This window comes from Plectropomus leopardus, chromosome 24, assembly GCF_008729295.1.
Source record: "Plectropomus leopardus isolate mb chromosome 24, YSFRI_Pleo_2.0, whole genome shotgun sequence".
Classification (NCBI taxonomy): Eukaryota; Metazoa; Chordata; class Actinopteri; order Perciformes; family Serranidae; genus Plectropomus; species Plectropomus leopardus.
The window spans coordinates 14,825,550-14,845,184 of NC_056486.1; the positions used below are offsets into that span (position 1 = coordinate 14,825,550).

The following is a 19,635-nucleotide window of genomic DNA, read 5'->3' on the forward strand; positions in this document are numbered from 1 at the left end:
ACAGACAAAAAAATAAATCCGACATATGCTGATCTAGATGCTGATACAGTCGGGCAGCGTCTCACAGATTTCGGGTGAATCTAGAAAGAGGCAGTAATGCAACTTCAAGCATGCCGACTTCCTTATAATACATCCATGCTTAAAACCCCACAGAATAAGAAGAAGACGGCTGTTCTGAAGCCCCAACGAAAGATGGCGACCGGATGCGTTGTCTGCGTTTATCATATCTATGGCTAGCTGGTAGCAGTGACGATGCAAATTTAGACTCATGGCTCAGACTATACAAAGTTAGCTCTTGCGGGTGGTGAGGACTTAACCGTGAATATTTCTCAGATCGTTAGCACGGATAAATGACACAGAAGGCCCTCACAAAAGCAGCATAAGCATAAAAATTATTAATATTAACAGAATTGTCTCTAGCTAGCTTACATGACGGAGAGTACAGGCCGCTAGCTAGTAGCAATGACAACGCGGCTAAGCTACATTAAGTTAGCTAAATTTGCCCCAGACATAGACTGTATATAAATATTAAAATTATGTACAGTCTGTTTTCCCAAAACATAAACTAATGCCACAGAAGCCCCACATACAAATAACATATCCCAAAATAAAACGTTAGCGTAGATAACACTCATACTGTTAGCCTGCTGCTAACGGAAATTCCGTAAATTAGCAACTTAAGCATGAACTTCCGGTATTTAAATATCAAAATACAACAGCCCCCAGTCAGATATATAACTGCAGACGTAATGCTACAGCTATAAACATACCGAAAATAATACAGAAATAATATGAGCTGTCTTACTTTAAGCAGACCGACAAGTTTCTGTGCAGAAATGTAGATGCTTATAGCTAATTCTGCCCCTGACTTTGTGTTTGGATATCAGGCGCATCTCAGGTGCTACCAATTTGCGCAATTAATGGCACACAAAGTGCTTCACATCAGTGTTGGGCAGGCTATTTTTGAAATATAATCGGTCAGAGATTAAAAGTTACCCTGTTAAACATGTAATTAGTAACGTGATTATTTAAATTACCTCATCAGATGAATGTAATTTAATCGGTTTTCTAACAAATGTTTTAAACAGGACAATTAAATAAGTTACAGATTGCTAGTTACTCCTGTAATAAGGTACGTAAATAAGTGTCGTATCAAAGTAATGTTAACGCATTACTTTTTATTACTTTTCTAACAAATGCTTTAAACAGGGGAATAAAGCTAAAAAAAAAAAAAAGGCCAAAATATAGAAGCCAATCAGTATATTTTTCAACATATAAACCAACATTTTTATTAGTAATTAGAATTTAATTGTTTTTTTTTTCCTGTAACTGATTACAGTCGTATTTATTTTTGTATTTTAAGTACTGTAATTAGTTAGTCCCCAACATTGCTTATCATGCTTATAATTTTCAGACAGTGTAGCACTACACGGTGACTCATGATTCTTACCTGTAAACATGTCCCCGAAAACTCAATTCCTGGCCTGTAATCTATCATTTGGGTCACAGAGAGGCCTCAGATATTTGGTGGATCACATCTGTGGCCCATATCAGACATTAAATTACAGGCCAACAGCCAGCTGATGCATGACTTGAATTAAGCACAGTGTCTCTTTCACCAGGGTACATCAGTGTGCCAAGCTACAGCCATAGGGGCCGTGGTGATCCTGCTCTACACATCCAGAGCCTGTTACAACCTGGTGGTGGTGGCCCTGTCCCCTCAGGACAGACCCAGTCCCTTCAACTACGGCTGGTACAGCGTCTCTGATCAGGTACTGCACTAAATGTGTTCAGTCATAGATGGAAAACAAGCTTTTCTTTAGCCAAAAACCCATTGCCCAGTGTGTGGGTGTGGACGATCCATCTTAGGAGATTTGTGGAAGCAATGCTTAGTGGGGTAAAGGGCTTTGTTTGGCTATAAATAGCCGTGTGTGTGTGTGTGTGTGTCTGTGTGTCTGTGTGTCCTGACCTACATCATGGCTCAGGCCTTGAGACAGACAGTCCATTTTAAAGGCTGTGTGTTTGTGGGCATAATCTGATATTATACATGATTTCTTTAATCTGTCTGTATACCAGCTGGCAGTCAAATATCTCAGCATTATTCTGTCCCTTTCCAGAGCATGTGTGTCTACGAGTGTGTGCATCATGAGTTTTAGCATTTTTATATCACACTAAGGAATAAACATACACTTTTTGTTACGTTTTGCATTATTAAATAGTCTTTTTGTTTCTCCCTGCTCACAGTTGGTAGACTAACATATATCAGTTTATTCAAGCCACATAAGACTTATAGGCCCACTTACCTGTAGTGCTATTAATCAATCTAGATTGTTTTGATGAGTCGCCAATAATGGTCGTATCACGTATGATATCTCTTATTTTATTTCTTTTTTAATTGTTTAATGTGTTCAAAATTCTGGTTATGAATATAATGTATTTTACACTGTGTTTGTGTGTGTGTACAGGCTGATGTGCAGGAGATCAGCGGTGAAGCCTACATCGTGTTTGGGATCATTCTCTTTTTCTGGGAGCTTCTACCGACAAGTTTGGTAGTTGTTTTCTTCAGAGTACAAAGACCCAACCAAAATCTGGTAAAACAACATGTTAAAGCGCAAACACCAGCAGTAATCTAGCCCTAAAAAACTATAATGAAGCTTGAACATCTCTATATCTCTCTCAGGCTCCAGGGGGGATGGTCAACAGCCACAGTTTCAGCTCCAGAGCTTATTTCTTTGACAATCCTCGACGGTACGATAGTGATGACGACCTGTCCAGAAGCATTAATAGCAGGAGTGATCGGGCCAGGTGGGCACACACACAAGCACAAATTCAGCCTTTTGAGCTTTGTATAGAAAAATCAATGATAAAGTGGCTTTGTATTGATTTCGCTTCATCTAATCCCTCCTTTCTCTTCTTTAATACACTTTCTCAATCCTTCTCTCAGTCTCCTTTCCACCACTCCCCAGCTGGGTACATCCAGTTGGTACGGCTCCATACAACGCAACGGGACTCTGACTGCGGGCGTAACGTCAGCCCAGCAGCCGCCGTCTTCCACGGCCCCCCTCCTCTTCGCCTACGGAAACATCCAGAGTCACAATCACCACCATCACAACTACTACTCCACCCCGCAGAACAACAACTACCACCATCATCACCACAGTAACTACTTTTCCACGCCACAGAATTATTACTGTGGCTCTCAAACTTATTTCTGCACCCCTCAGAATTAAGCAGGGCCCATTGTTCAGATTGACTAAACTATTTCCTGCATTTTTGTCACCATTTCGCTTCCCCAGATACAGCAAAGCAGGTACTTCTGAGAGATATTCTGAGGTAATGCTCCAGACGAGTTATTCTGGAGAAATGTGGTGGCATCAGTAGGGAAGTTGTTGTGCCATGACCAACTGCAATTTTAGGACTTTCACGTCTTTAAATGTCATGTAGCCTTTGGAGGAATGAAAGCAAGTGCAGGCCATGGACCAGAGTTTTAGTGCTAATATGGCTAACACACCTAAAACTGCAAAGACCAACCTTTTTCTGTTCAATGTTTTGGTCAGTTATCACTTCTAAGAATCATCAGGGACCAGATAATCATTTTCTCATGATCCTTTCTGTGTAAATTTCCAGTCGTGCTTCTGTGAAACATACCACTCAGACAGGAGCCATGTAGCGCGCTGTACGATTTGGCTAATGGCGAAGCTACCGTGGTCAGTCAGTCAACAGCTGTGGACACAAAGACATTGTATTCACTCGACAATTGTCAAACTATACTTTGGTTATCAAAAATGAGTTGCATAACTGTTTTTAACGGGCGCACATATGATGCAGTTGTTGTAAATTAGCATAAAAAAGGGCAATTTTGGTTGGAAAGTGAAGGATCCTAGCCTGCTAGCTTCATACTTGATCCTTGAAAGGCTTTTCTGACAATGAAAACCAAATGATATGCATCCACAAAGGGCATTTCATGGTGATTTATCACTTTTAGCTCAAAGGAATGACAGGAATTAGCTGTTGCTAATTTACCATTGGCTGCTGCAGCAGTGAGAGCTAACTTATAGCTAACGCTAACAGTTAGCTTAAACTCATAATCTGTGTAACCAAGAAAACACAAAAAGCTAAACTTCCATCCATCACAGACTTAGTAATATTATCTTGTCAGTGGCAAATGATTATTTTTTTTTAAACAGTGATTGTTAATTTTGGTAAATATAAAGTTGTACAAACGCCATTAGCGAGCTTAACATGTTAGTCTACTCAGTACTGGATTTGTGTTTAGTTTGTTGTGTAAAATAAGCTTATTACAGTTTTCATGGCTGTAAACAAAATACTGGTGAGTTTATTTCCGTGTTCACAAGTATCATCCATGTAAACTTAACATGTAAGCTTACAGCCGCAAAATATGTGAAATTTATATGTAGCTGCCATATGCGTGTTATTGGCAATGCCAATAGCACAAGCTTAGGTGCGTTTTGTGTAAAACATCAACAACGAATGCATTTGTAAGACAATGGAGGAATTGTTTCAACAGAAGACTTAAATGACTGACTCAGGCTTTAACGAAATCATGCCACTGCTGTTGTATAAAAATATTAAACAGCAGCGAAGTGTTGGTTTCCTTCCCCATAATTATACAACGGAAACTATGTAAAAACGTAAGACAGGGAGTGCCATACGTTGTCAAGTTGCTTAATGTTGGGGATGTTAAATACATCATTTTGTTCGGCAGTTGCATTACCAATATATTATTTGGACAATGTGGAATAGATCAAAATATCAACTGAGTAAAAATCCACCCAGGGATTGTTCATTCAACAGGATGGAAATGTGTCCGAAACATATTTTTGACCAAAAAACTTCCACGTATTCGGATCCTTTCTGAGCTGTGAGGCAACAATTTGCACTTAGGAGACGTTCACCTTCAGTCAAAAAGGCTTCGGGCCTGAATGTAGGATTTCATCTCCTACTTGTTTTATGTATTTTCTTCAATCATTGTCTGTATGACTATTTATCCTTTGTGAAAGGAAATTATCAATGTGCCATCACATTTTGTCATAATCGTTTCATTCCTTAAGGAAAATATTTTTGCACAAGAAATGTTTGGATGTGTTTTTAATTGTTTGTGTGTCAAGTTAATCGATTTCTAATCCATGTGTGTTTTTGCGTCTGTGTGTGTGTGTGTGTGATCTTGAATTTTAGTTTTTGAAGTTTGCTTTTATACGTGTTTATTTTACATTGATTTTTATTGTTTAACTAATTTTATAGTTTTTTTTTTTCTCTGACATTGTTCTTGATAATCTCATGAATCTGAATCTCATGACAGACTGCAGCCTGTAAGCAATATTTCACTTTAAGGGGAACATTTTTGTGTCAGACCAAAACCAATTTATCTGTGCTAAGTCAGGACTGAATGAAAATAAAAAGCCACTCAACATCACGGTACTTTATCAGACTTAAACTGTCGAGAAGCTCAATCTGTAAATGACCATGTAAACTGACTTCACAAAAGAAATCAAAAAAAAAAAAAAAACATGTATTAAAGGACACTGAAACACAGAGATGGAAATGAATTTGTCGAGTCCAGCTGTTCACCTGTTTCAGAAATATTAACATCTGCAGTGCATGCTTCTGCATCAGAGTGCAAGAACTCAGTGTCATATTTTCTTTCCGAGGTGATATAATTTATGTAAAAATGTTACTCTATCTGCTATGAAATGGCAGTGGTAATTGTTTTATGAATTGTTTTATGGATTGTTTTATCCGTGGCCATACTGAATGTAACCTATTGTGCGACAGATCACTAACGATGTATGCAAAAGAAAGCACTACCATGTTTAATAAAGGCCTACTGCACTGTTTTTAAAATGCAAGCGAACCAGAATTTTTGTCTTAACCTTACGAATATTATACGAGGTAGTTTGATGCCTTTTTCTACCTCTGCAGTTTTGCGCCAAATATACCCCACAAGTATGATCAGTACATCACCAGCACACCGGAAAAATCAAACCAACACCAGAAGCAGACGACACACAGAAATGAACTCCTGCAGCTGGTCATGGTAAGAAATGTTCCAGGAATTGCAAAAAAAATGAGTAGATTTAGATAATTATTTTATAAAAGCTAGAGAAAATCTATATGTATAATTATCAAACTTACAGATGTAAAATATTAGTACAAAATTTTTAGAACTTTTCAAACTGTTTCCAGGTCATTTTCTTTTTTTCCTGGTAATTTTCTTGTCATTTTTTTTCAAAGAAATTAAACCATTTTGCTCAGGATTTAATGGGTAAAGTCAAGACAGCAGCAGGTTACCTGTTCCATGTTGTGTATCTGCAAACGTTTGTAACAATTGATCATTTAATTTTGCAAAAAAAAAAACAACAACAAGCGGCACATTCTCAAATTCTGAGCATAATAGCATAAAAGAAAACTGAAATGATGCCATATAAATATCACAATTGATTTTTTTCAGCAAAGAATTTGTTCTCCAGGTTTGAATTAACTACAAATATTTTTTAATTTGCGCAAATTAATTCAAAGTCCAGAATCCTGACTCGGGCGGAAAAAATCCTGATCATGCCAGGATTTTTTTTTAATATATATTAGATTTTTATTTCGTAACGAGGTGAACAACATTGTATAAAACCCTGGGTGATCTGTATATCTAAAACTGCCTGAGCTGAACCTTCAAAGTGCGCAGGTCATGGTTTTCAATAATATCACTTGAGGAAATGTATCCAATATGTGCTCTACATTTTAAAGGATTGGTTCAAAGACAACACAATTTTCATATTTAAATAATTCAAAGATGATTCTTTTTTTTTTAAGGCAGCCAGATTAAAATAAACACACACACACAAATGTACAGATTTCCAGTGTTTCCAAAAGAAGCGATGTCTATCTGTAAGATGCTGGTTTATATGATCCCAATGTTGATTTAATTCTTGCTGACACAAAAAAACTAACTAAATTATACATTTTGCTTTTATTTGCTGGTGTTTTAGTGTCTTGCAGTCATTAAGTTTCAGCCAGTTCTCTCTGGGAGAGTTTTCCAAAGTTCAACACCACCCTGCTGCTCCTTTCATCAATCAAAAGCACCTATTTGAAGAAGCTCAATCAAAAATGTGTTACACCAGAACAACAACAAAAAAAATATTACTCCATAATACTACAAATATTTAAGGCAGCTCAGTCATTTGGCCTCAGGGACATCACACACACTGTGCACACAAAGCAGCAAATTATGAATAAACTGACAAGAAAATTTAATTTTGCACTGGGATTTAGTATAGAAATATTTTATCTAATCAAGTTTAAATTTAAATTTAAAAGTTTTAGTCTCAGGTCTCTGCAATCAGGTAAAGTCCTTTTTGTGCTGTTATTTTAAGGAAAATCAGACCTGCAAGGAGAAAAAAATATGACGTAAAACACGATAAAATAAGAATTTGTTTTGTTGAATATTCAGTGATCCATCGTTTCAATTCACGACATTTTAGCCATTCAAGTCCCAAAAACGCAGACTGATTAACAAACACAGTGTCTTTTCAAGCAGCAATCTGGGACATGTTTGTTGAAATCGTGGATGATTGGATGATTGGAGATCAAACCACATGGAAAAATTTTAGCCGACAAACTTAAAACACAAAAAGCTTTCCCTGCTGTGTTTGCTTGACGTAGAAATCCGACGTGGTCCCTCTGGCGATGGCTCACTCTTCGCTCATGTTCGTATAGAGTGACGAGGAAACAGTTTTTAAAAGCTGTGCTTCTCTAAAATCTCAAGTTTTAATGGTTTTAAAATCCCCTGTTTGACCCGACAGAAACGAGTCACTTTGGAGGAAAACTCACCTTTTAAAAAAAAAGAAAAAAGAAAAAAGAAAAATCAAAAATCTGATGTGGGTCCGTACCTGCACTTGTTCACGAAACCATCAAAAAGGACCCTCGGGGGTTTTAGAGTTCATCGTCATCGCTGCTGTCCCAGGATGCCAGGCTCGCAGACCTCCGAGGGAGGAGTTTGTGCTTCTGTCAGGATTCCTCTCCGCCTTCCTGGTTGATCACATGGTGGTATCCCCGGTTGGTGATTGGATCCTTCCGCCAACAAACGATGCCGAGGAGAAGGACGATGAGAAAGAAGAGCAGACAGCTGGACACCACCAGACTGATGATCACTTCTGAGGAAAAATGGAGAAAAAGGATCAGTGGTGGCACGATCAGTCATCTCGTTCATTTAAGCACTCTTCAGTTTTTAGCGTGTTCACCTGTATCTCTCCCCTCTGAGGGCAACTGACACTCTTTGTCTCGGTCATCTGAGATCGAGGGCTTTGTAAGTCTCACAAACTCATCCAGGGGGCAGTCAAGGGAGCAGCCTGGTAACTGCAGAGGATACGGCTCCACTTTGCTGTTGTTCCGGAAAAACATCGACACCGAAGCAGAGCTGGAAGGACACAATATGTGAGTTTTACAGTCCAATCCAAATGTATTTATAAAGCGCATTTAAAAAGGAACAGAGCTGACCAAAGTGTTGTACATCAAAAAATGAATAATAATAATAAATAGCATAAATATCATAGGAGATGACAAAAACAGTTTGAAAAAGGCATTAAAACCACAAAACTGTCAACTCTTGTACAAAGTCTGAGAAAGCCAAGGACAATATTCATATTTACACATTTTTTACATTCTTTATGGTGTCTACGGCACACTGTGTGTGTGTGTGTGTGTGTGTGTGTGTGTGTGTGTGTGTGTGTGTGTCTGAGTGCGTGTGTTTTACCCGTTGTCGTCTCTGTACAGCTCAAACATGTGACAGGAGGCGTATGGCGGCTGTCTTCCGTTGAACACATCGAGGCTGGACTGCAGAGCGGCAACAGTGGTGTCGTGCTGTCGAACAGACACACGTGAGAACGTTACGAGAACGTCTGTTTTATATCGTCATTAACTGCTTATTCCTAACTCCTAATAACCGTCCAGAAGGGGCCGGCGGAGGGGTGATCAACAAAATCACATAGTGAAAGGCATTTGAATCAATCAGCTGGGCTGAAAACAAGCCTCTCCTTGTCTGTCGTTTTATCATTTGTCATTTTGGCCGATGCCACGGCTCAAAAACCTTCTTTCACAGAGAAGTTTGGTCTCATTTTGAACCGGAGCATCTGCAGATCATTTCCATACCAATTACACTGTGAGGAACTCCCTGTTTTTGTTATCTTGGCTGCAATCCTGTAATGGAACTTGGAAGGACAATTAAGTAAATTAGACTTTATTTGGGAGACGTTTTGAGGGACGCTGTGTCCAAGATTTGTCTCCACATAGCCTGTCTACTCTGGTTACATCTTATTGATGCATATCGTCTCCCGTTCATTCCACTAACGTCTGCCCGGCACTCAATGTTCCCACACACAAGCCTCCACACGCACCAAGCAGAGATCTGCACTTTACCAGCTCAAGAAGTCATTCTTACCGCCGAAAGCATCATGAATTTCAGCCTCTGTTTTGGGTCTGGGGCAGCCATCTTGGAGAGATTCTTCACTATTTCACCCAACAGCATACCTAAAGACACACAGCAGTTGCTATTTTAATCCTGGATTTTTAAGTAGAACTCTGGTGTTATTTTAATGTTTTTCTTTTGTTAATAAATCTCAGGAAGACACTGAAACCAACACAAACATATCCTGCTAACAAGTCCTAACACACACACACACACACAAACACAAACACACACACCTCCCTGCAGCCGGCTCTTTTCTTGTTGTTTGTGGACCCCGAATGTAACCTGTGGAAATCAAACAGAATCATTACAAGTTTCAACCATCGTAAGACACCAAAACTAAATGAGACCGTCGATATTGCGACTAGTTTTACCTGAAATCCAAAGTCTTTGAGCTCTCTGAGCTTCTCCATGACAACAGGAGTCACCCAATCAGGAGCTGACATGTTGTGACGAGACTGAATAAACACGCAGGGCAAAAAGTGGTTTGCATTAGCATAGTCAAAGTTTTGACAGCAAACATGGCAGAGTATGCACTTTTTGGATGTAAACTGGACCCTGGAGCTCCCTTTCATCTATCGAAACACCATTCTAGCAGATATTGTAGTATGTTTACAACATATGTTCTAGTAGAAACCCAAATTAAAAGTATGAACCTGAAAACGACCGTCATCGGGCCCCTTTAAAATGTGTCAGGAGGGGGACTTTAAACTGGCTTGCTGATGATGGCGCTTTGTCAGCAGTCTTCCCTCAGTGAACTCTCTTTCTCTCTGCAACCATCTCTCACACTGTTGCTTAATTATCATGTGGCTATTGTCAGTGACCCTGCTGTCCCTGATTTCATAATTGGCTCATACTTGAAATCTCACACTAATTTGTGTGCATTTGACTCTTGATTATGTGGACGTCCCTGCAAATTAAAAAAAAAAAAAAAACGATGTCAGCGCATGTATTGGCATTCAGACACTTTAATGCAAGCAGAGACCCAGATAGGACAAAAAAAATAGAATTACATTGTGTTTAAACTATGTTTCAGGTGGTCAAACAACATAACGCCTCGTTCCATGTCTGTCCCCGGCACCCAGGCAAAAAACACAAAACACAGATGTGAAACTGCTGCAGCTGCACAGTCCTGTTAGTCAAAATGTTCCAAAAAAAACCAATGAGGTCAGCTGAGTCACAAGACTAAAACAAACACACACTGAGATGTGACCAGTTACCATCTAGCCAACCAGAAGTTTACACATAATTTGGATGAACTTCTTTGTTGAAATTCAAACAGCTTGTGACTCGTAAAAAACAGTACGCTCTTATTTTGAAATAGTAGTCAACCGCTGCTGTCTGCATCCTTTAAGCTGGACTGAATCTGCATTGGATTCACTTTTCATTTTCGGAGAAAATGACCTCAGACATGACACAAATACGTTGGTCAACAGAAATATGAATAGAAAACTTTTCGCTTCTGCTGTGAACTTGTTTTTGCTGGCGGTTGTGTGTGTGTTCATACCTCACAGAAGAGTGTGTCGTACACACTCCAGACTGACTCCACGGTCGTCTTATTCAGCCCTGTTTTATTCCTCACCAGCTCTAGAATGTCCTGAAGAGAAAAACACAATAAGCCGCACACATACATTTATTTCCAACACTTTCAAGATAATTTAGACTTAAATAAAAATATCAAAAACAGGCTTTGAAAAAATCCAACATGTGTAATATTAATGTAACCACAGAATTTATCTTCCTGTACCTGGTATTCAATGGTGACATTGATAAATTTCTCTGTGTGCTCCGTTTCATTCATCAGTTGTTTGTAGCGAGGACAGTCAGACAGAGGAAAAGAGAGGAGCTAAAAAATAAAAAGAGACAGAAAGTTCAAAACCAGCTAAAAGCAAGTTTGATTTAAAATTTTAAGACTTTTTTAATGCTGCTCAAAATAACATTTAAGACCAATTTTACAATAACCACTACTGCAGAAGAAAAAAAACATGACCTAGAGGTTAGAGAAAATTTGGCAAAATGTTTATTGCAACATAAAACTTTTGCCAAAAATTCTTCGTGAAATAGCCATTTTTCATTGAATTCTAACTTCCCCATGTTGTTTTGCTCTGCGTGACATTCATGCGAGAGGCATTTGGTAAAAAAACATTTTAAAGAGTCTTTTTTTTTAAAATATATATATTTTACATACTACATCAGAAGTACAAAATCATAAACTTCATGTCTTTGCATTTTTAAGAATTTTCTAAATTGATTTAAGACATTTTAATACCAGTTAAGGCCTTACTTTCAGATTAAGGGATTCACAGCCTTTTAAGGCTTTTTAAGGAAACCCTGGTTTAGACTCAGCAGCGAGCAGCACTAATAAAACTCGTTATAAACTGGACCTACCCTCTCTTCACTTAGTGGCACAGTGTGTACGGGTATCGGCTGCCACAGCAGGTCTTTCGTGAAGACCTGCTGACCACTGGGGGGGTAGAGACCTAGATGACGGCAAAAGGCGTTAATGTGACGGCGGGAAAAAGAACACCAAAAGGAGAAGTACTGCAAGTAGAGGGAAAACAAAAAGGAGGAAGAGCTGAAGTTCAAACCTGCGAGGTTGGCCTCAGCGCTCATCAGGGTGCGATCGTAGTCTGTGCTGCGAACCGAGATCTGAGGACGAAGAAGTGCGGCATCAGTGTACTAACTGGGTCATCACGGCCTTGAAACAGACCGATGTGTCATATGTTAGTGCTATAATAAACAGAAATACACAGGTGCCCCCTCTTGGAAAACATGTCCATCATACTCCAGGAATTCCAGCACCAGTGGGAACCCTGTATAACACCAACATGGCAAGGGGCCCCTGCCCCTAACTATTCATATGAAAAACACTTGATATATGCGTCCTGGTGAGGTGTCATGTGATCCTACCTCATGTCTAAGGTAGGATTCATTGAGGAATCCTTTATATCGGTTCCTTAGAAACTGGCCCAGTTCAAAGTGCTGCTTCATCCCCTCCTGAAAACACGCACAGAGAGGGACATACGTTAATCTCCTGATGAAAGAAAATAAGTTTTAAGTGGGACAAAAACATCAAAATAGCATTGATAAACCAGAGAATGATTCCTTGCTGTCGTGCACACTGAAAATAAGTGGCGTGACTTTTGCATGCCTTGAAAATCATATGAAAACTCAATGAACAGAATAAATTTGGTGAGTTTTTTGATGCAAACAGGGTGAACAGAACTTCAGAACACTTTAGTATTAGCCTTTAATGCATTACAATATATATAAAATACAAGTCATATATTATTATATTGCTATGCAGAATGAATAGACTTTAATGCAGCATATAACCAATAATAACTCAAATTTTTGCACATCAAACACTTAATTTCCTCCATTCTAGTGAATATTTATGCACACATCTGTGCATTTTCTGCATCAATTTAAAGTGCAAATGTCTTTAATTTTGTCAAAATAAAAGTCCCTTAAATCTACACAAATGCAGTAAATTATTGTGCAACACTGAGCTTTTTTATATGATTTTTTTATTCTGCTCTATACAATGGCGAAGATAGAAATACAACTGATACAACACATGTATGGAGCCGCTGGACTGCAGGGAGGTGGAGAAAAAGACAGTGAGAACGGATATTATCATATGTATATTAAGTAAGTAAGTATCACAGTAAGCGTCAGTTCTGCTATATTGCATCACCCGTAATGGTAATGTTTATTAATATGTTAAAAAAAAAAACAACACAAAATACTTTAGTATTCTGAGACAAACAATTTAATGACTAATCTGATTATTTTGTTAGGAAAATATGTATTTTAAAGCGGATTAGTGTGGATTCAATAGTTTAGTTTAGTAATTTTATTTGGAAGGATATACTGTAAACATAAAAGATGTTTTAAAAAAAGGGTTTAAAGCTAAAGAAAGAAGGAGGTTTTAATTCAACAAAGTTTAGAGCTTGAAATATTTGGGCAGTATTTTTTTCAAGTTTATCATAATAATGATTTTATTATCATAGTTTAACATAATTACAATAATTTCATTTATCATAATAAAAATAATTTAATTTGTGTGCAACATATTAGAATCAAATATTTCTTTTTTTCTTTTTTCTGATCTTTAATGTTTTGTTACTTATTTAGGTTGTCTGGTCAGAAATAGACATTGTGATGAAATATGTTATTTGCGTTTATTTTAGTGTGACTAAGAGAGTTTTGCTTGTTTTGTGTTGGGTTTTTTTTTGTATCTGGTTACGTATGCCTGCAGGACACTGTGTACAATTAGGCAGTTGTTTCATATAACCGGTTTTCCAGCTGTGGGTGACCAAAAAAAAAAAAAAGGGAGTGAACAATAAGAAGTATGCAAGACAACACATGTGTGGACACGCTGCAATCAATCAAATTTAAAATTTTTTGAATCATACCTGTGACAGCTGTCCAAAGCCTTGTGGCCAGTCGCTCTCTTGGTGCGGGTCGGTGGGATAGGCTCTGACTGGTGACCTGTCACCATGACGAAACAACTGGAGGAGAGAACCGGGAAAGCTGTCAGGCAACACCCAACGAACAACACACTACTTCCCCTTTCCTGCCACCACATATTTTCAATCCAAACTGAAAACTTAATCAAACTCAACTATTTAAAAACCCAAGGTATTATATTATGTCAAATCTTTAAATTTATTTTTGCTTATTCTTTTACTTTCTCTCCGCCTTTTTTAACTTTGAATTGTGTAATTTTAATTTCTCTGTGCAGCACCTTGAACCTACATAAAAGTTCTTTCATAAAAAAAACTGCCTTGCCTTAAGAGTGCAGGTGCAACAAAATAAACCTCCCACTATGGCATACAAAAATGTGAAATTATGTGGCTCTTGCTGTTTGTAATAAATACAATAAAAACATAAGATTGCTTATTTGTCTAAAGGGGCAAATCTGCTAGGTCTAGCACTGGTGACATGCAGTATATTTTAGTATTTTCTATTAATGCATGTGTTCAGAAGTCCAAACTTTGCTGCACAGCGACTAAAGGAGGAACATATTGCAATGTGGTGGTCATATAATATTAGGGTTTCATATCAGCAGAAATACTGTACATAAAATATCACATTGAAAGCCTGACATATGGATGTATTTACCAAACTTAGTTTTTACTGCAGACTGGAAGCCACATGATCAGCAAATAAAACTGTCACTGCATTATCGTGTGACTTGTTTGACAAAGCTGCCTATCTCTCCAGTGCTTAATCTGTATTTGATATATCTTTTATTGTTCCACCTTATGACATATAACATTAATAACCACCTTCATGCATGCAGCTCTTCTGACACTGAATCTAACCAAAAGCTCCGTCCTAGTTTTATCTGTGTCACTGGCTGTTGCAAAATCCAGTCAGCTGATAGTAACGATCTCGCCAAGTGTTTGCCTTGGCTTACAGTCTTACAAAAAAGCAAATCAAAAATCTGAACACAATTGGCCTTAAATGAGCATGCACGGAGACAAAATAAGGAATAATAATGAAGGAATCCAAGGGTGATAATAAACAGTGTCAAAGCCATTTCATACACAAGTACAGGGACCTATGTCTATGAACTGGGCCTTTTATTTGACACAGCACCTTTGATAATAAATATTACTCATGTTGTAAAGACCTATGTTGGTGTAGGCTGAATGTAATATCTGCATCCAGTCAGTTAAGTCTTGTTGCAGGATGCCACTGCAAGAACAGTTTCGATCTTCAAGCCAAGTGTGGGTTTCTAGTGTGGAGAGCATGCATGACCGATCTGTCCAAAATAGCTGAAAAAAGTGTGCAAACTCTATTTGAAGGATGGATTATCCCTGCAGAACTCCTAATCTTATCTCCTCTGTGATCATTAATGGCTCGGTAACCGTTTCTAAGAATGAGTTCAAAAATAAGAACATGTCACACTAACTCCTTCACAGAAAATCTATGTGGACTTTCTGACTCGACTCCCTTCACCTCTCAGTGTTGAACTTCAGCCCTGTGACATGCAAGATGCTTTAAGTCATGGTATTAACACGGGAAAACAAGAGTGTGTCTGCTGCTTTTTCAATTCTCACATCCATGACAGATTCCATCGCTGTAACACTAAAAAAAAAAAAAAAAAAAAAAGGAACAGAGGGTGGGAAAATGAACCCACTCGTCCCAAGACAGAGTAGTTCAGATTTAAGAAATTATAAAAAAAGAAAAAAAAAGGTACATAATTTGGGGGATTTTTACGTTCAAAATGTACAACTACAACATTATCATTACAAGATTTTTTCCCGTAAAGTACTCACAATGCCTGTCTTCTCTACGGACTGAGAGACAGAGACTTTATTACACTATTATCAACCTGCATGTATCTTTACGCTTTGCATAGGGAATTCGCAGGCAAATCCAATTCAGCAGCTCACATTTATCTGTGAGATAAATGCAACAAAATGAAGACATGCAAAAATACACTAATGTGTGCACTTGAGTCGGGAGTGGCTCTTTAGTGCTGGTTTTTACTGTATATGGATAAAGGGAAATGAGAGAATTAGAAAACCTTCATAAAGCTCCAAACATTCATATAAATCCTCAAGCAAAATACTTGTACTACGAAAGGAGAAATACAGAAAGAAATACACATGCTTTAGAAGTAACACAACTATGACAGTTCAAGTATTGTTTTCTCAAAGTAAAAGTAGCCTCAGAAAAGCTGCATTCAAATTGTACCAATGCTTATTTCCTGCATCATCTTGCACTGACATCAATGTGTAGCTCATTGATGCTCTCTTAACAACAACTTTTGTGTCCTTGGCTACACTGCCTTTCTTCCCTGGGGCAAACTGGCCTGACTGGTGTGCTGTGAACAGGTCCAAAACAGGAAACCTGCAAATATTTTAGCAAGTGCTTTCTTTATATGTGCCACAGAAAAACATCTTAACAGGAAGAGTTGACCGCATGACTCAGATCACTAACTATTTTATCCCCACTGCCTCAAAGATTAAATATGATCCAAAAGACATCAGCATTTATGAAACAAACATTATCCCCAATTTTATTTTTTTTACGACTTCTGCCGACTAATCACAACAGAATGAAGTTTCTGACAATAAAAATACTTAACTATTACTTTGTGTTAACACGTCAGACAGTCTTGTGATACAGGTTCAACGTGAATAACTTTAACATGAGCGTGCAGAGGACCTCAAATGATTTGTCCCCTGATGAGTCCCGTTTCGTTCTTCTTGAAGGCTTCTTTGCTCGTTTTGAGGCATCTCGTGACACTGAACTCAATACACCTCACCTTTAATACATTTTCCAATTCAAAAATTTAAATTGTATCCTCATAAAATGTCTGGATAGTTTGCCTGTGAAAGCAATGATTTACTGGCAAGCAGTGTGAACCAAACACAAAATTAGCTCATTTTTATTTTGAAAGTGTTGCAAGGTGGATTAATAATATGCCGAATTAACTATAAGACCGGAATTGTATCTGACAGACTTAATTCGTGTTCAGATAAACACACATATTTACATAGAAGCTAATAAATTGTAAAACCTCTTGAATTTTGAATGTAGTTTCGCGAAAATGTATCCACAGTGAAGAGAAACGCGGCTAGTCGCTACAGAGCTTAACACAGTCCCAGTACCGTTACACTAAATATTGACTTTACTCACCACAGTCACATATTTAAGTTGTCTGTCTGCTGCTGCCTCTCGACAGATAAAGGCTACCGTTAAAAGACAAAGCACCGAAGCGGACACCATGTTTCCGTGAAGGACCAACCGAAACCTCAGACCTCAAACCGCCTGTTTCTCAGGTCTCCTGCCTGAGCTACAAGTTAGCCACAGTTAGCGTAGCCTTGACCGGAAGTTAACGCAATAAACGTAGCGTTTGTTAGAGTTTAACACAAAAAGTGCAATTCTGAGGACAAATAAAATATGGAGATGTATCGATTTAATTATTTTTCTCACGTTTACGTGATTTTCACCCACGTTAGCCCTTTTTATTTCCACAAAATTGCAGATGTTATTTAGCGTACATTTTATTTTGAAATGAATGCCCTGAGTCCTAGCTTGTCAGCTAACTTGATGCAAAAAAGGAAAGCGGAAGTCAAGGAAGGAAGTTCCGGTCCTGTCCACCCAAGTCAGCATACTTTTAAGGACTTTTTTTGTTCTGACAATTCAATTATTTTATTTTAGAACAATATATTATAAATAATAATAATGCATAATAACGGCTTCACCTTAAGTTTTGATTTGTAAAATAATAATAATAATTAGTAGTACTAGTAGTAGTAGTAGCAGTAGAAGTCGTGGTAGTATGAAAAAATATTATTATTTATTTTTTATTTTTTTTAATTACACCATTCTGATTTCCCTACAATACAAAAGTTTCAACTACAGATGAAAACACTTAATTCTACAATGTAGGTTTTATTTCACCGTGTGGCTGTAATTTTATAGATTATCCAGCAGATGGCATCAATTCAAAACAAACCGCAGAAGGTGTCCTCGTGAGCGTGTGCATGCCAGCCTCCTCTAAAGCAAAACCAATAGTTTTTAACAAGTAGTCTATAAATTTCACTTTTTTGATCTGCAAATTCAATGATTTTATTTAGAAATATAAGATAATAATTATTATAATAACAATAATAAATAATAATGACTCTACCTTCAGTTTTGATTTGTAAAATAATAATAATCATAATAATTATTATGATTATTTATTATTATTATTAGTAGTAGTAGTAGTAGTAGTAGTAGTAGTAGTAGTAGTAGTAGTATGAAAAATTATTATTTAGTACACCCTTCTGTTTTCCTTAGACGACAATATTTTTAGCTACAGATTGAAACACTTAATTCCACAATGTAGGTTTTGTTTCACCGTGTGGCTGTAATCTTACAGATTGTCCAGCAGATGGCATCAATTCAAAACAAACCGCAGAAGGTGTCCTCGTGAGTGTGTGCATGCCAGCCTCCTGACACCTCTCAAGCAAAACCAATAGTTTTTAACAAGTAGTCTATAAATTTCCCTTTTTTGATCTGCAAATTTAATGTTTTATTTAGAAATATATTATAATAAGAATAATTATAATAACAATAATAAATAATAACGACTTTACCTTCAGTTTTGATTTGTAAAATAATAATAATAATAATAATAATAATAATAATAATAATAATAATAAATAATAATAATAATAATAATAATAATTATTATTATTATTATTATTATTATTATTATTATTATTATTATTATTACTAGTAGTAGTAGTAGTAGTAGCAGCATCAGTAGTAGTAGTAGTAGTATGAAAAATTATTATTGTTGTTATTATTATTTTAGTACACCCTTCCGTTTTCCTTAGACGACACAATATTTCAATATTTTTAGCTACAGATTAAAACACTTAATTCCACAATGTAGGTTTTATTTCACCGTGTGGCTGTAATTTTACAGATTGTCCAGCAGATGGCATCAATTCAAAACAAACCGCAGAAGGTGTCCTCGTGAGCGTGTGCATGCCAGCCTCCTGACACCTCTAAAGCAAAACCAATGGTTTTTTAACAAGTCTATAAATTTCACTTTTTTGATCTGCAAATTCAATAATTTTATTTAGAAATATATAATTAATTATTATTATAATAACAATGATAAATAATAACGACTCTACCTTCAGTTTTGATTTGTAAAATAATAATAATAATAATAATAATAATAATTAGTAGTAGTAGTAGTAGTAGTAGTGGTAGCAGTAGGAGTAGTAGTAGTAGTATGAAAAATTATTATTACTATTATTATTATTTTAGTACACCCTTCTGTTTTCCTTAGACGACAATATTTTTAGCTACAGATTGAAACACTTAATCCACAATGTAGGTTTTATTTCACCGTGTGGCTGTAATCTTACAGATTGTCCAGCAGATGGCATCAATTCAAAACAAACCGCAGAAGGTGTCCTCGTGAGCGTGTGCATGCCAGCCTCCTCTCAAGCAAAACCAATAGTTTTTAACAAGTAGTCTATAAATTTCACTTTTTTGATCTGCAAATTCAATGATTTTATTTAGAAATATAAGATAATAATTATTATAATAACAATAATAAATAATAATGACTCTACCTTCAGTTTTGATTTGTAAAATAATAATAATCATAATAATTATTATGATTATTA

At 37.0% G+C, this 19,635-nt stretch overlaps 2 protein-coding genes across 5 annotated transcripts in view; one reads left to right on the forward strand and one right to left on the reverse strand.

Moving 5' to 3' along the window:
• The window catches only part of gpr137c (G protein-coupled receptor 137c), a 14,418-nt gene extending 8,551 nt beyond the window's left edge, over nt 1–5,867 (forward strand). Inside the window, exons 5-8 of the mRNA XM_042513280.1 lie at nt 1,623–1,772; nt 2,466–2,591; nt 2,681–2,805; nt 2,945–5,867. Coding sequence (XP_042369214.1) covers nt 1,623–1,772; nt 2,466–2,591; nt 2,681–2,805; nt 2,945–3,230 — 687 coding nt within the window. The 3' untranslated portion in view covers nt 3,231–5,867. The remainder of the gene's footprint in view (nt 1–1,622; nt 1,773–2,465; nt 2,592–2,680; nt 2,806–2,944) is intronic.
• Nucleotides 1–17,272, reverse strand: part of acp2 (acid phosphatase 2, lysosomal) — an 18,078-nt gene extending 806 nt beyond the window's left edge. The window contains exons 1-14 of one of the 4 annotated variants that reach the window (XR_006107189.1): nt 17,138–17,272; nt 13,897–13,992; nt 12,386–12,472; nt 12,064–12,124; nt 11,864–11,955; nt 11,223–11,321; nt 10,983–11,072; nt 9,850–9,933; nt 9,712–9,760; nt 9,449–9,537; nt 8,765–8,871; nt 8,253–8,428; nt 7,902–8,165; nt 6,490–7,396 (exon numbers count right to left, since the gene is read on the reverse strand). Coding sequence is in view for 2 of the 4 variants with exons in the window: in XM_042513281.1 (XP_042369215.1) it covers nt 8,020–8,165; nt 8,253–8,428; nt 8,765–8,871; nt 9,449–9,537; nt 9,712–9,760; nt 9,850–9,933; nt 10,983–11,072; nt 11,223–11,321; nt 11,864–11,955; nt 12,064–12,124; nt 12,386–12,472; nt 13,897–13,992; nt 17,138–17,227 (1,266 nt within the window). In the remaining 2 variants the exon portion in view is untranslated. Of the gene's footprint in view, nt 1–6,489; nt 7,397–7,471; nt 8,166–8,252; nt 8,429–8,764; nt 8,872–9,448; nt 9,538–9,711; nt 9,761–9,849; nt 9,934–10,982; nt 11,073–11,222; nt 11,322–11,863; nt 11,956–12,063; nt 12,125–12,385; nt 12,473–13,896; nt 13,993–17,137 lie in introns of those variants that run through there. The other 3 variants (XR_006107188.1, XM_042513282.1, XM_042513281.1) reach the window with 3 other exon arrangements.
• Nucleotides 17,273–19,635: the final 2,363 nt, after the last annotated feature.